Here is a 15,797-nt window from a genome sequence, read left to right on the forward strand (position 1 = left end):
AGGTCTGGCTCTAGGTCAGTGATCACACCATCGTGATTATCTGGGTCTTGAAGATCTTTTTTGTACAGTTCTTCTGTGTATTCCTGTCACTTCTTCTTAATATCTTCTGCTTCTATTAGGTCCATACCATTTCTGTCCTTTATCGAGCCCATCTTTGCATGAAATGTTCCTTTGGTATCTCTGATTTTCTTGAAGAGATCTCTAGTCTTTCCCGTTCTGTTGTTTTCCTCTATTTCTTTGCATTGATCACTGAAGAAGGCTTTCTTATCTCTTCTTGCTATTCTTTGGAACTCTGCATTCAGATGTTTATATCTTTCCCTTTCTCCTTTGCTTTTCACTTCTCTTCTTTTCACAGCTATTTGTAAGGCCTCCCCAGACAGCCATTTTGCTTTTTTGCATTTCTTTTCCATAGGGATGGTCTTGATCCCTATCTCCTGTACAATGTCACAAACCTCATTCCATAGTTCATCAGGCACTCTATCTTTGCCTTGGAAACAAACAGAGAACAATGAATATTACTCTGCTATAAAAAAAGAACAAAATAATGCCATTTGCAGAAACATAAATGAACTCAGAGATTGTCATACTGAGTGAAGTTAAGTCAGACAGAGAAGGACAAATATGGTATACTGTTTACACATAGAATTGAAAAAAAATGGTACAAATGAACTTATTTATAGAACAGAAAAAGAGTTACAGATATAGAAAACAATCTTATGGTTACCAAGAGGTAAAGGCAGGAGGGATAAATTGGAGATTGGGACTGACATGTATGCCCTACTATATATACAATGGATAGCTAATAAGGACCTAATGTATAGCACAGGGAACTCTACTCAATACTCTATAATGACCTATATAAAAAAGTTTTAGATAAATCAAAGACTTAGAAAACTGAACAACAAAGAAAAAAATTGTTATAAAAATGAAGTAGGCAATTAATAGGCTCTCAATTAAATGAAGGCTCTGCCTTAGTATTTGTTTTGATTTAGAAACAACTCATCCACCCACCTGATTCATCCAGTGCTAAATTTTTTCTGGTTAAGAAATAAAATTAATTTAATACCTTCCCCTAATGCTGGTTCCCAGCCCTACGGTCCTCTTTCTCCCTTTCTCACCCACTTCTTCGAGACAGGCAGGATAAAGGTCACCAACTGGGAAAGACACACCCACCTTCTCCGCAGCACCTGACATGTGGCAGGTGCCTGATGACTTGTGCATGAATGAATGAATGAATGCTTCCCAGGTGGCACAGTAGTAAAGAACCCCCCTGCCACTGCAGGAGATACAAGAGACTTGGGTTCGATCCCTGGGTCAGGGAGATCCCCTGGAGAAGGAAATAACAACCCACTCCAGTATTCTTGCCTGGAGAATTCTATGGAAGGAGGAGCCTGGCAGGCTACAGTCCACAGGGTCACAGAATGAACATGGACATGAATGAATGAAAACATGAATGAACAGAAGCGGATTCAGCTAAGCAGGGAGGAGGCCTTCCTTGGATCTGATTTCACAATATCCTGTCACAGCCATCACTTTCTTTTTCTAATTAGAGGATAAGTGCTTTACAATGTTGTGTTAATTTCTGCGACAATAATGTGAATAAGCTAAACCTATACAGATATCACCTCCCTCTTGAATCTCCCTCCCACACTCACACCATCCCACCCCTCTAGGTCATCACAGAGCACCAAGCTGAGGTCCCTGTGCTATACAGCAGCTTCCGACTAGCTATCTGTTTGACTATGCTATTTTAGAGCAGGGTTTCAGCTAGTGGGTTGGGAAGATCCCCTGGAGAAGGGAAAGGCTACCCACTCCAGTATTCTGGCCTAGAGAATTCCATGGGCTGTATAGTCCATGGTGTCGCAAAGAGTTAGACATGACTGAGCAACTTTCACTTTCATTTCAGCTAGCTTTATTTCTGCCATTGCTGTCTCAGACATACACCACCCCAGATGGGCACAGGCACACCACAAATTTCCAGGACCTAAAAGGCCCTTTTTCTGCCCTCCTGTTCAGTCAAAGCACATTGCTGAATGTGTGACTACAAATGAACACAATAACTGTCACATTACAGTTCTCAGAAATACAGCTCTGTCAAGGGACCCCTCCTCAACCACAGAGAAGGTAATCACTGGATAAGCCACTGCAAATCTTCTTTGTTTGTATGTTTAAGTAGTAAAAGAGAAGGAAGGGGATAAAAGAAAGAAAATCCTTTAACCTAGGTTTCAGTTTTCAAGTTTCTACAATTAACAGTGACAAGCAGAACCTTACTTCTGTCCTAGGGGTTCCGTGCACACCCGCACGTATATGACTGCATATATGTTTGCTCACACGTGTTCTGAGGCTCTCCAGTAAACACTTCATGTGTTCAGGTTTTTTTTTTAATGACATTTTATATCTTTTTGAAAGTATAAATAACTAGAATCACAACAACATGATTTCTAATCAAGAGGAACTTAGGAGAGAGAAGCTTTATGAGTTTCTGGTGGGTGAAAATTACAGACAGCAAATGGGACAAAATTGAAAACGCAGTTTCCGGGATAAGTGGTGGGTGGCAGGGCAATGAGTAATGGCAACACACACAGCAAACTCTGTGGCTTTTGCATGTGGCATGAACCTACTTCTGCAGCACAATTAGGGGTATGATTTCCACCCCTACTCCCAGTATCCCCATCGTGGCCAAATGGATTGATGAAGTGATCGTTCAGAGAAAGGATAGCCCCAGGGGTGGGAAACCCCTGTGGTAAGTGCCCCCAGCCTCATCCTGGAGGCTGACCTATGACATGCAGGCAGGACTGGGTTTCTGAGCAAGGGGAATATGTTAGGAGGCTCACAACCTCTTGGGAACTTTATCTCCGCACTGCCCACGCCAAACCTCCAGGTCCTCCACTAAAAAAAAAAAAACAAACCTTCTCTCTGCTTATCTGATGTGAGTGGACCACAAAAGTGCTTGCAGAGAAGTATGATTTGGAGATAAGATTTTTTTTAAATAAACCTAGCTGTGCTAGGATCCTGTAAAACAGTGCATGAACTTGGTCTTTAAATAAGTTTCTACTGAACCATATATGACATTTCTCTAGTTTGCTCCAGTGTTAACAGGACCATCCTGTAGTCTGTTCACTAAAATACCTTTAAAATATTCAACTACATATAACGTAGCTTCCCTAGATAGCTTGCTGCCCCCAAGAAAGCAATATCCTTGCTTTTTTCCAGTAAAGATAATCAGTCATGCTAGGGAAAGTTCCTTCCTTTTGCTTCTAGGGGGCCTAAGAGATAGGGGTGAAGGGAAGGCGAGTGAGGAGGTGGACGTGGGGAGAAGGAATCATGAGGCTCGATCCCGCCTTTGCGTATTCCGCTCGAATCATGTGGGACAACACCAGCAAGAGAGAGAAACTGTGTGTCTTATATCGAGATCTCTCGTAAGAAAAGATGAACTGTCTGTCAATTCTCCCCACAGTAAGATATTCAAAGAGAAATACCCAAAATTGCCTAGTTCCACGGATTTGTGGAGGCCTAATGGGTGATGCACAGGGAGGCCTGGCATGCTGCGATTCATGGGGTCGCAAAGAGTCGGACACGACTGAGCGACTGAACTGAACTGAACTGAATGGGTGCTAACCACTGCTTTTACTATGGTTTCTATAGGAATATTCACTTTGTATTACAATTAATTTACAGAAAATGTTGGTAGCACAGTTTCTTAATTGTGAACATTCTACAGATAAAACGATTTTCGAAACAATTTCTTCCACTAACTGGGCCTGCTTCATGCCATCAAGGAAGTTGTGTTGATATGTTTTGAGATGTGTGATAGTATTAAGGTTCTAACTAAGACGCAGACTTTGTTAAAAAAAAAAAAAAATACGATACAAATGAACTTACATACAAAACAGAAACAGACTCACAGACAGAAAGCAAATTTACGGTTACCAAAGGGGAAAGGCATGGGGAGAGAGAAACTAGAAATTTGGAACTAACATATACACACTACTATATATAAAATAATCAACAAGGACCTACTGTACAGCACAGGGAACTATGCTCAATATTTGTAATAAGGGAAAAGAATCTGAAAAAGAATATATATATATATATATATGTGTCTAACTTTGCTGTATTCCTGAAACTAACACAACACTGCAAAACAAATGTACTTTCATAAAAACAAAACAGCAAAAAGATGGGTACTCTGTGTCTTTTGCGGATGAATACTGAAGCATCTGTAGAAGAAACTATGTGATTTCTATGAGACACTGAGAGTAGGAAGGATGTGCCACAAGATACTGAAGTGGGCGTGGGGAGTATGACTTGGGGTTATTTAGCCAGGTGCTGGATACATACGAGTAAGTGCACTGTTCTGTCCACACTTGAGTATGTTTGAAAAGTCTAAAAAAATATTTCTTCCCATCACATTTTTAAAAATCCTGATCAAAGCAGTTGTTGAATATACTTACAAAAATTCTTTGTGAAAATACAGAAAGTGTGCATTATAAACAGGTAAAAAAGTAGAGATGAACAAATTGCTTAAGTGCTGCTAATAAAGATTTAGCTATCCTTGTTGGTACTGTGAACAATGGATTCAAGAGAGGAACCAACACAATTCCTGATGTTCACACAGTGCTCTTAGAGGTCTCATTTACTCAACTCTTTGCATCCATCAATCTCTAAGTGCTTCAAGTCTAATTATAAAACTACTGATCTTACTGAAAAAATGAGTTACTTAGCATCTGCATTGTATACTTAGGTACATGGGGGCACTGACATTAAACCAATTGGCCAAGAGCAAATGAAGACAGAGTTCTAGACTGCGCTACTCTACTCTTTATTGGTTATCACAGCTGGGGGCCATCCTTAAACTGTTCATCCTCTCTTACTCTGCTATTGCTAATACAATTAACTCTCAAATAATCTAATAAAAATTAATCCATGTTGCAGAATATATGGCCATTCCAAGAGATGCTCTCCAATGCCAAATACATGACCCCCACAGCCCAAGAGCCAGGCTATACTCAATGTGGGCCCACCAGCACCTGTGAGGGGGCATTATCTGTTTGATTTTCTCTTCTAAAGGGATATAAGGGTAACCCTTTAGCTCCCTTCCGAGCACAGAGGGACCATTTCACACCACCTAAACAACAACAGGCTTTGTGAGACTTTCAAGGAACTTGTAGGAATTTCTATAGCAAATGACTTCAAACCTCCATATTACCAAGCACAGGCTTTTAAGTGGATTCAGAAAGAGAGGTGGCTTTTCTCATCAATTCACAAAGGTAATATTAGGTCATAAGAAACTGCCCTTTTAGAAGTGAAAAATGATCAAATAATGGTAATTGCAGGTGGTTCCATTTAATACATTTTGTACCGTTAGAACGTTTTGGTCCTACTCACATACCTCACACTCTGAAACAAAAGCAGCCTGTACTTTTTCTGAAAGTACTTTTTCTAACTTCTACATATCATAATATGTAGTTAACTGTGAGACTCTCATGGAGTACTCCACGTCCATAATAGATGGGTAAGGGATGGGCGCCTGCCTCGTGTGGTCGCCACCAGCACAGTGGGAACTCAATGGATATGTGGTATGGGCAACCCAGGAAAACAATGGAATTGAAATTAGACTTAACTTAATCAAATTAAAACATCCGACAGTTAACCTAGAATCAGCACAATTATTTTAAATCACACACACTATTTCAATTGCCAAATCGAAGAGTTATTTCACTGTTGCTTGTTTCATGGATATCACGGTTGTGAACAATGTAATTCGTATACTTCTCGTTTCGAGTTATGAAAGAAAGTATGAATAGGTCACAATGAATAGTTTATGTCCCCAAATCAAAAATCCTTACATTCCATACACAGGATATTAACTATCTGGAATTAACCCAGGTCTAATATCCTCAGACCTTTCAAGTATCTCCCCTGCACCTCCTCACCCCTCCAGCTCTCACAGTCAACATTTATGTAGCATCTGCTCCTGTTTTCAGGAATTTCCAGCTGATTGGGAAGAGATGATTACTCATGAGGCAGTGTGGAAGGTTCTTTCCTGAACAAAATGTACTGGGACACAAAGGAAGAAGAGGTTGATTCTTCCAAGAGAAGAGTCAGAGAAGGCTGCATGGAGAAGGTGCCTCTTTGAGCTGCACCTTGAGTCCTAAAGAAGAGTTTTCCAAGCAAAGAAAAAGAGTATTACTGACAACTAGAATATCATAGGCTAAGGAGCAAAGCAGATTTAGGGATGTCAGTGTACCTGCATGTTCAGATAACTGAGGAGGACAAGTGGAAGAGGCAGGAGAGGAGAGTGGGAGGGTGAGAAGGGACCAGATTATGGAAGGCTCTGATATAGGGGTTGCACTTAACCTTAAAGGAAATGAGGAACCATGGCACTGAATGATTATATTTTGGCATGCAAGGGCCCAGGCTGCTAAAAACAATAAACTGGGATCTCTCTGGTGTCCAGTGATTAAGACTCTGAGATCCCAATGTAGGAGGCCCAGGCTCGATCCCTGGTCAAGGAAGTGGATCCCACAGGCCACAACTAAAGATTCTGCATGCCACAAAGAAGACTGAAGATTCTGTGTGCTGTCACTAAGACCAGGTGCAGCCAAATAAATAATAATTGAAAATAATAATAAAAGGAAAAATCATTTTTACTTTGTATTATATATCTTATACCTCATTAGACTAAGAACCAGCAGGACTCTAACAAGAGCTTACTGCTTGAGAGGCAAGACTCTGGACTCTGATTCAAACGCCTGGGTTTGAATCTCAGCTCTGTCACTTACTTGCTCTGTCTCCTTGGACAAGTGACTCGACCTTCCTGAGCTTCAGTGCCTTTAGCTATACCATAGCTATAACAGCACCAGAACCTCCTAAGCCTGCTATAAGAGTTGAAGAGTCAATTCATGTTAAGCTCTCAAAACAAAGCTGACAAATAGCCAATGTTTGATCAATTTAGCTATTAATGTTATTTTAAAACAACTTTAGTCCTTAGGGAAAATAAAGGAAAAGTTTCTAGTTCTACTAAAAGAAAGACTCTCACACCTACCTTCTAGATGCCAGGAAAGGTCTTCTGAGAACTGATATCAAATTTGATTGTATCTTAGAAAATAAAATGGCATGAATGAGATTCTTCCCTGGGTCAGGACAAATATCAGTTCCCTAACATTACAGAAGGATAGAATAGAAATGACCAGTATCTACCAACATCCACTCTTTTCATCTGGAAAAAGAGATTAACCTCTAATTCACAAGTCTGATAATTCTGTTTTTTAAAAAGGACTATTGATGCTTCACGTGACTGTACTATTTTTGCCCTGTGAGGCTATTTTAGCTCTGTCTTACAGTATGAAACCAATACTGAATCTGCAAACTACTATATTAGCACTTCCTTTTTACGTTAGAAACAGTTGATCTCTGGTAGCTCACAGCCTTTACACAGCACAGCAGAGAGCATCTTTGGCCCAAAACTGCTCTTTCTTCAAAGTATACTATTGACAGTAGTTACTACAAAGGCACACTTGAACCAGTTTCCTAGGCTTTCTTGAGGAAAAGTTCCTTTTTCTGCTGAACATAAAGATGAATAGAAGCCTGATCCTTATGTATGAATCAGACAGCTTCAGCTGGATTCCTGCCTCTGCAACCCTGGGTGAGGCACTCAATCTCCTTATCCTTCAGTTTTCCCATCTGTAAAATGGAAACGACAGGTGCATCTACCTTATAAAGTTCAGAGGATTAAAGTTAATGCTTGAAAAGCACAGAAGACCATGACATATGGTACACACTACGGAAGTATTTGGTAAGTTACGTTCAACAAGGACCTACTGTACAGCATGTGGAACTCTGCTCAATATTATGTGGCAGCTTGGATGAGAAGGAGTTTGGGGGAGAATGGATACATGCATACATATGGCTGAGTCCCTTTGCCATCCACCTGAAACTATCACAACGTTGTTAATCAGCAATCCTCCAACATAAAATTAAAAGTTATTTTTTTTTAAAAGCCTCCAAAAAAGCCCCAAAGCCCTCTGTTCCTAAGCCCAGAAGGCAATTTGATTTTCACTGTGCAAAAAGGATGTGCATTCAAGATGACCAGGAAATGATTAAAAAGGATAATGTTTTCCATCATCTCTGTTTATTTAAGTAGCTATATCTTCCTTTTTAATAGTGAGGTGTATCTTCCTTCTTAATAGTGTTTTTTTAAGACTAAACAGAAGAGTTCAAAATATTTTGGCTACATGTAAATGTCCTTGCAGGCTATGTATTTTCTCCATTTACACAAAAGGAAACAGACTTAGAGAATTTTATCAGCTGACCAATGTCATAGCTAGTGAATGACAGATCCAGGATTCAGAGCAAACTGTCTGGATTTAAAGCCCCATTGCACATCCCCTTAGGAAGCTACCTCCTTCTCAAATAAAGAGAATTAAACAGATCAGATATGATTATTTCAAAATTACTTCTCTAGTCCCAACTTCTTACTGTGCCTGATTCAGTATCTCTGACTACCTAGCAAGCCACTTCTCTTTACAGTTTTTATTTACATCTCTTTATCATGATCCAGAATAAATTCATAACATCCATCCTTGAACCTCAATCACATTCAGTCATTCAACAACCATTTATTACCTACCACAGGTCAAGAACTGGGCTAAGAAATGCCTTCATCTGCCTTGCAAAAGATTAGTTAAGAGAGAGACTGCAAAAACAATTGCACTAAAAATTTATTAAGCAGAGATAGGTGGTAAAAAATAGTAAAAGCTCAAGTTGATTTTATAAGTAGAAAACTAATCTAACCTGGAAGAACAGTGAAGTTATACTGAGCAAGTGATATTTAAGCTGAAACCGGAAGAAGTTAGCCAGTCAAGGGAAGGGAGGGATGGATTCTAGACAGAGGACATAGCTAAAGCACATGCTCTAAGGTGGAAAGGAGTCAGGCGCCTAAAAGGAACACAAAGACTGGTGACCTGGAAGGTCAGAAGTGAGGAAGAGAAAGAAGTGCAGATAATGCAGGCAGATGGGCAAGCTGCTGGCCCAAAGGCCGGTTGAGGACTTTTGAGATTTAAATTGGAGATAATGATTAGTTTCTGAAAGATTTTAAGCAGAGGAGGAACAAGACTGTGTTTTTAAAAGATCACTGTGGCCAAGATGTACACAGACTGCAGAGGGCAAGAGCAGGAAAAGGAGCTATTAGGACGCAGCAGAAATCCCTACTTGTCTAGTCATAATATCCATTTCTCAGCAATAACGGAACCCTAACTCTTAGTTGGGTATACTGATATTAAAAATAGAAGACTACTTTCCGGCTCCCTTTGCAGCTAACTTGACCATGCGGCTAATTTATAGTCAATGAGATACAGGTGGAAGTCTTACACAGAACATAAGGAAAGGCTGTTAAAGGAAATCAACTCGGGTGAGAGAAGTACCTTCTTTTCTTTCTTCCTTCTTACAACCTGCAATTCAGAAAAAATGGCTGGAGCACCAGCAACCATCGTGGGCCAAAGTAAAAGATATAAGCTAGGACGATAAAAGAAAAAGACAGGATTCAAAATCCCTAGGTTGGATCTACTGTACCAGTTCAGGGCAGCTTGCTTCCAGTCTTTGTCTTTTTCCACACTGAAAGAAAAAAAAAATTTCCAGTACATTTAAGCTGCTATTAGTTAGAGGTTTTGTGTGATACATAGCCTAACTCAATCCTATATGATACAGAGGCCACTATATTTACCCAAGAACAGGCAGGGGTGGTTTGGATCATGGTGGTGGTAGAGATAAGAAAAAGTGGCAGGATTGAGGTTATATTTAGAAGATAGGATCAACAAAATCTGTTGAGAGTCCAGACATGACAGAGGGTGAAGGGTAAGGTCAGACTGACTTTCAGGTTCCTGGCACAAGCAGTTGGAGAGACCATGGTACAATTACTGAGGCAGAGATGGTGGGCACAACCTGAGTTTCTTTTCAGACAGTTTGAATTTAAGGTGGCGATGAAAATTCTTAGATCTCAGAATAGACATCAGGCTGGGAACCACAGTAGAGACATTATTCGCAAATAGATGCCAACCCAAAGCCACAGAAATGAATGATGTCCCCTCAGGCAAGTGTGGAGTGAGAAAAGAGACCTTAAAGAGCAACCTTAAGGAACACTGACTCTCGAAGGAGACAAGAACAAGCAGCCAGAAAGGAAGCAGGAAAACCTTGGAGTTCACAAAAGGAGAAAAACGCCATTACTCACTGTATGAACAAGAAGGGTTAGGGGTCAGGGAGTCTGGGATGGACAAGTACACACAGCTATATCTAAAATGGACAACCAACAAGGACCTACCATATAGCACAGGACCTCTGCTCAAGTTACGTAATAACCTAAACGGGAAAAGAATCTGAAAAAGAATAGGTACATGGATCAATATACGTAAATAAATTAATACATAAGAGCTGCTGCTGCTGCTGCTGCTGCTGCTAAGTCGCTTCAGTCGTGTCCGACTCTGTGCGACCCCATAGACGGCAGCCCACCAGGCTTCCCTGTCCCTGGGATTCTCCAGGCAAGAACACTGGAGTGGGTTGCCATTTCCTTCTCCAATGCACGAAAGTGAAAAGTGAAAGTGAAGTCGCTCAGTCGTGTCCGACTCTAGCGACGCCATGGACTGCAGCCTACCAGGCTCCTCCATCCATGGGATTTTCCAGGCAGGAGTACTGGAGTGGGGTGCCATTGCCTTCTCCGACATAAGAGCTAGGGGGTCATTAAAGAGGCAGGGAGATCACATCCAAATGGCACTGTACGAACAAGGAAGCAGGATCTAAAAGACGGAGTTGGGCCAGGAGGAGGAGAAGAGGAGGAGCAAGGAACAGGAAAAGCAGAATGGTGGGAGGAAGCTGTGAGCCTGCAGAGAGACTTTGGAGGGGCCTACATTCTGAGGCTGGAGGGGCAGATCACGCCCTCCCCACCCCCACCTCAAGAATCAAAAGCCCAGTTAGTGGTCCCTCTGCTCACATAGTCAGAGAATGGTCTCAGGTGGACCCCAGGCTGCCCAGTCCCAAAGCCCGTAACTTGTTTCAAGGTAAGCAGGCTTCACTCACCACACTGGAACTCCTTTCAAACAATTTTCTTAAAATTTTCACTGTCAGTTAAATAGAGTTCTAAAGGAGTGTGGGGTAGAGGGTCAGGGTGTTTATTTACTCAAATCAGTATGAGCAGTCAAAAAGAATGATTTTTTTATACCAAGAGTTAACTAAAAGATACTGACTTTTCTTTTAAAGTCAAAGTCGCTCAGGATACTGGAGTGGGTAGCCTACCCCTTCTCCAGCGGATCTTCCCCAACCAGGAATCGAACCGGGGTCTCCTGCATTGCAGGTGGATTCTTTACCAACTGAGCTAGGCTCACTACATGGTGGATTGTGTTTTAAATTCACTTAGTGCCCATTTTAAAGGCATTCTCTCAGACTTCCCTGGTGGTCCAGTGGCTAGGACTCCATGTTCCCAATGCAGGGGGCCTGGGTTACCCCTGGTCAGGAAACTAGATCCCACATGTCACAAGTAAGAGTTCACATGCCTCAACTAAAGACCCCACATGCTGAAACTGAGACCCAGTGCAACCAAATAACTAAGAAATAAATATTAAAGGCATTTTCTCAACTGATTCCCACAACAACCCTATGAAGTAGTAACTATTATTGTCCCCAGTTCACAGATGAGAAGACTGTGGCACAGAGCAGTTAAGTTCACTCACCCAGCTTCATATGAGCCAGTGAGGGACAGAGTTTGGGACTGAACACTGGCCATCTGACATCTGAATCAGTGCTTCCTCTTTTAGTTAGAAAATTTGCTTTTAACTCCAAAAAAGAATATTTCCAGCCATAATGTTAAATTAATTAGTGGAAAAAATAATTATGTAAAGTCATAGGCAGAAAAACAACTACTTCACCTGAAAGCTGAGGGAAATGGTCAAAGAAAGGTAAGTTGTTTGCTTTAACTGATCTGTCTGGTGACTCAGAATGAGAGGAACTGGGTTTTAGTCAGCTCGTAGCAGCCGGGTCTGCTCTCTCCCAGTACTGTTCATCTAGAGCAGAGACCCCCGAATGTGCTGGTAACAACTGGACACAGTGCAGACAACTCACTCTGTCAGTGCCCATAAGAACAAAAAGAAGGTGTGACCCCAACAGATGACCATGACAGAGGAAGTCAGGTGGAAGAAACTGTTTCAATTTTAGTTAAAGTTCACAGAAGTAAAAGTGAGTCTGAGGCAAGGTGTCTGGGGTACTGGAACAAAAGAACCATTGTTTCCACTGGAGATACAAATGTAGATCTCAGTGATTCAAACGAAGGCCTTACAAGAAAGAATAGTCGCTGAGAAGTCAGAGTAGGGGTGTGAAGCTACACAGAGATATCTGGGAGAAGCAGTCATAATTAGTCATAATTAATCATGATCTGGAGGTTCTGGCTGAACCCAGAGAACCTTTCGAGCACAGAAGCCTTACAGAGGGCACAGATACACAGGGGCTGAGCATCAGTGAGGATTTGCATAACTCAGGGCACCATTATTAGAAACCCAGCTCATATCAAGTCTGATGCAGGCACCAGAAGCGGAAAAGGGATGAAATGATAAGCAGATATGGTCTCTGCCCTTTCTCAACCTTCTTCCCTATTTTTGCTTTGGGGTTAGTGTGCAGAAAACAGTTAATACAGCAGACTGGAGACTGTTATTCTTAGAAAGGCCTACTGGCCTTTCTGCAATTGGCCTGGGCTGGCATTTAGGAACTTGGAAAGGTCCCGTCATTCCCAGCACAGATAAGAATGGCTCACTGAGATCCAGTGCTTGAGACCACGCTTCCACTTGCAGGAGGCATGGGTCTGATCCCTGGTCAAGGAACTAACAGCCCACATGCCACAGAGTCAGAAAATAAAAGAAAATAAAACATGGCTCACTGAGTCTAAACTGTCTGTACAAACAACCTGGTTTACACTGAACACCTGTTTTCCTCCTGGAATTTGGAGTTTTGGCTCATGCTAGGCAGAGGGTGCCAATATAACCAACCAGTGCCCTAATGCATCTTTAATGAGCTTCCTGTCAGGTAATATTTCACACGTTGTCAACTCACCACTAGAGGTTTAGCACACTCTGTGTGACACCACAGAAAAGGGATTCTTGCAAGCTCGAGCCTGGTTTCCTCTGGGCTTCACCTCATGTGCCTTTTCCCTTTGCTGATTTTACTCTGTATCCTTTTGCTATAATAAATGAGAGTCATGGGTACAGTAACATGCTGCATTGAATGAGTCCCCTCAGCAATTAATCAAGCCTGAGGGCGGTCTTGGAGATCTCACCATCTCTCCAAAACAGTTAGTAAACTGGAATCCTAACCTAAATTCCAAGGATGACACTGAGCTGTGAATCACTGAATTGGTTAATAGTTCCCTAAGCCTTGGATTTCTCTGAAAATAAGATAGTAAAATCTGCCTCAGGAGACTGTTGGGAAGATTAAGTACATGGTAGACACTCAATGAACATTATACATTTTTCTCTTTAGGCTAACATGAGGATGGCACCCCTTCCGATGTGCAGGGCCCAGCCTGCACTCACCAGGCAGCCCGAATGAGGTTCACGTCACCCGTTCCTCTCCCCACTGATATGCTGGAAGGAGTCAGCTCATGCCAGCTCATGACAGCGTACTGTGCACACCATCTCCCTGCTCCACGTTCAGTGGCTCGTTGATGGCTGGAAATATGCCATAGTAGGAGTGTTTAAACCACAGAAACTGGCAAACACTAAAAATATGGGCTTCCCCCTGACCTCTAGTTGTGAAGCATTTACTAGGACACCACTGTTCCCTTCATTTAAAAATTGAGTAAAGATAAAGTTCCTGCCAGACAAGCTTTACTGTCTAACCAAAGAGAGCAAGCATATATGCATTTTAAAAAGCAACAGGCTACATGAAAAGATGCTCAGCATTTTCAGACAAAAGAGAAATACAAATCAAAACCACAATGAGATGCCACTTCAACTAGGAGGACTTCAAACAATAAAGGAGATTTTAACAAGTGTCTTAAGAAGGATGTGGAGAAACTGGAACCTTCATTCTCTCCCAGGTGGGAATCTAAAATGTCACAGCCCCTTTGGAAAACAGTCTAGCAGTCCCTCAAAATGTTAAATATAGTTACCCAATGACCCAGCGTGAGAAATGAAAATATACCTCCACACAAAAACATGGACATGGATATTCACAGCAGCTCCATTCAAAAAGCCACAAGGACCTACAATGGATTAGTCTCCAAAATTTACAGACAGCTTATGATGCTTAACGGCATCAAAACAAACAGCCCGCTCAAAAAAATGGGCAAAATACCCGATAAGCCATTTCTCCAAAGAGGACATACAGATGGCCAAAAGGCACATGAAAGATCTTCAACATCACTAGTTATCGGAGAAATACAAATGAAAACTACAATAAGGTATCAGCTTACATCGTCAAAATGGCTACCATCAGAGAAATTCACAAACAACAAACACTGGAGAGGGTGTGGACAGATGGGAACCCTCCTACACTATTGGTGGGGATGTGAACTGCTAAAGCCACTATGCAGAATTCCTTAAAAAACTAAAAACAGAGCTGCCATGGGACCCAGAAATCCCTCTTCTGGGCATATATCCAGAGGAAAACATGATATGAAAGGATACCTGCCCCCCCAGTGTTCACTGCAGCACTGCTTACAACAGCTAAGACATGTTGTTCAGTCACTCAGTCGTGTCTGACTCTTTACGACCCCACGGACTGCAGTCTTCCCTGTGCTTCATTAACTCCCAGAGCTTGCTCAAATTCATGTCCATTGAGTTGGTGATGCCATCCCACCATCTCATCTTTGTCATCCCCTTTTCCGCCTGCCTTCAACCTTTCCCAGCATCAGGGGCTTCTTCACATCAGGTGGCCAAAGTATTGGAGCTTCAGCTTCAGCATCAGTCCTTCCAATGAATATTGAGGACTGACTTCCTTTAGGACAGACTGGTTTGGTCTGCTTGATGTCCACGGGACTCTCAAGAGTCTTCTCCAGCACCACATTTCGAAGTGGTGCTTTGACACTCAGCCTTTCTTTATGGTCCAGCTCTCACATCCATACGTGACCACTGGAAAAATCATAGCTTTGACTAGACAGACCTTTGTTGGCAAAGTAATGTCTCTGCTTTTTAATATGCTGTCTAGGTTGGTCATAGCTTTTCTTCCAAGGAACAAGCGTCTTTTAATTTTATGGCTGCAGTCATCATCTGCAGTGGTTTTGGAGCCCAAGAAAATAAAATCAAATAGGTCAAACAGGAGATGGCAAGAGTGAACACTGACATTTTAGGAATCAATGAACAAAAATGGACAGGAATGGGCGAATTTTATACAGATGAACATTATATCTACTACTGTGGGCAAGAAGCCAAGACTTGGAAGCAACCTAAACATCCATTGACAGAGGAACGGATAAAGAAGATATAGTACGTATATACAGTGGAATATTACTCAGCCACTAAAAAGAATGAAATAATGCTATTTGCAACATGGCTGGACCTAGAGAGTGGCATATTGAGTGAAGTCAAACAAAGAAGGAAAAATATTGTATGACATCCCTTATATGTGGAATCTAAAAAGAAATGATACAAATGAATTTACTTACAAAACAGAAAGAGACTCACAGACTTAGAAAATGAACTTATGGTTGCTGGTGGTGGGGGGTCGGGGGGAGGGATAGTTAGGGAGTTTGGGAAGGTCATGAACTCACTGCTATTTGCTATTCAAAATAGATAACCAACAAAGGACCTATTGTATGGCAC

General features: G+C 41.7%; 1 protein-coding gene across 5 annotated transcripts in view; it reads right to left on the reverse strand.

The window, feature by feature from the left end:
• Nucleotides 1-15,797, reverse strand: part of TEC (tec protein tyrosine kinase) — a 170,350-nt gene that overhangs the window by 73,509 nt on the left and 81,044 nt on the right. The window contains exons 1-2 of one of the 5 annotated variants that reach the window (XM_010858894.1): nucleotides 10,319-10,349; nucleotides 9,574-9,615 (exon numbers count right to left, since the gene is read on the reverse strand). The exons of the other annotated variants lie outside the window; for them this stretch is intronic. Coding sequence (XP_010857196.1) covers nucleotides 9,574-9,615; nucleotides 10,319-10,321 — 45 coding nt within the window. The 5' untranslated portion in view covers nucleotides 10,322-10,349. Of the gene's footprint in view, nucleotides 1-9,573; nucleotides 9,616-10,318; nucleotides 10,350-15,797 lie in introns of those variants that run through there. 5 annotated transcript variants of the gene reach the window in all.

The sequence above is a fragment of the Bison bison genome, unplaced genomic scaffold, assembly GCF_000754665.1.
Source record: "Bison bison bison isolate TAMUID 2011002044 unplaced genomic scaffold, Bison_UMD1.0 scf7180017864451, whole genome shotgun sequence".
In the NCBI taxonomy this organism is placed as follows: domain Eukaryota; kingdom Metazoa; phylum Chordata; class Mammalia; order Artiodactyla; family Bovidae; genus Bison; species Bison bison.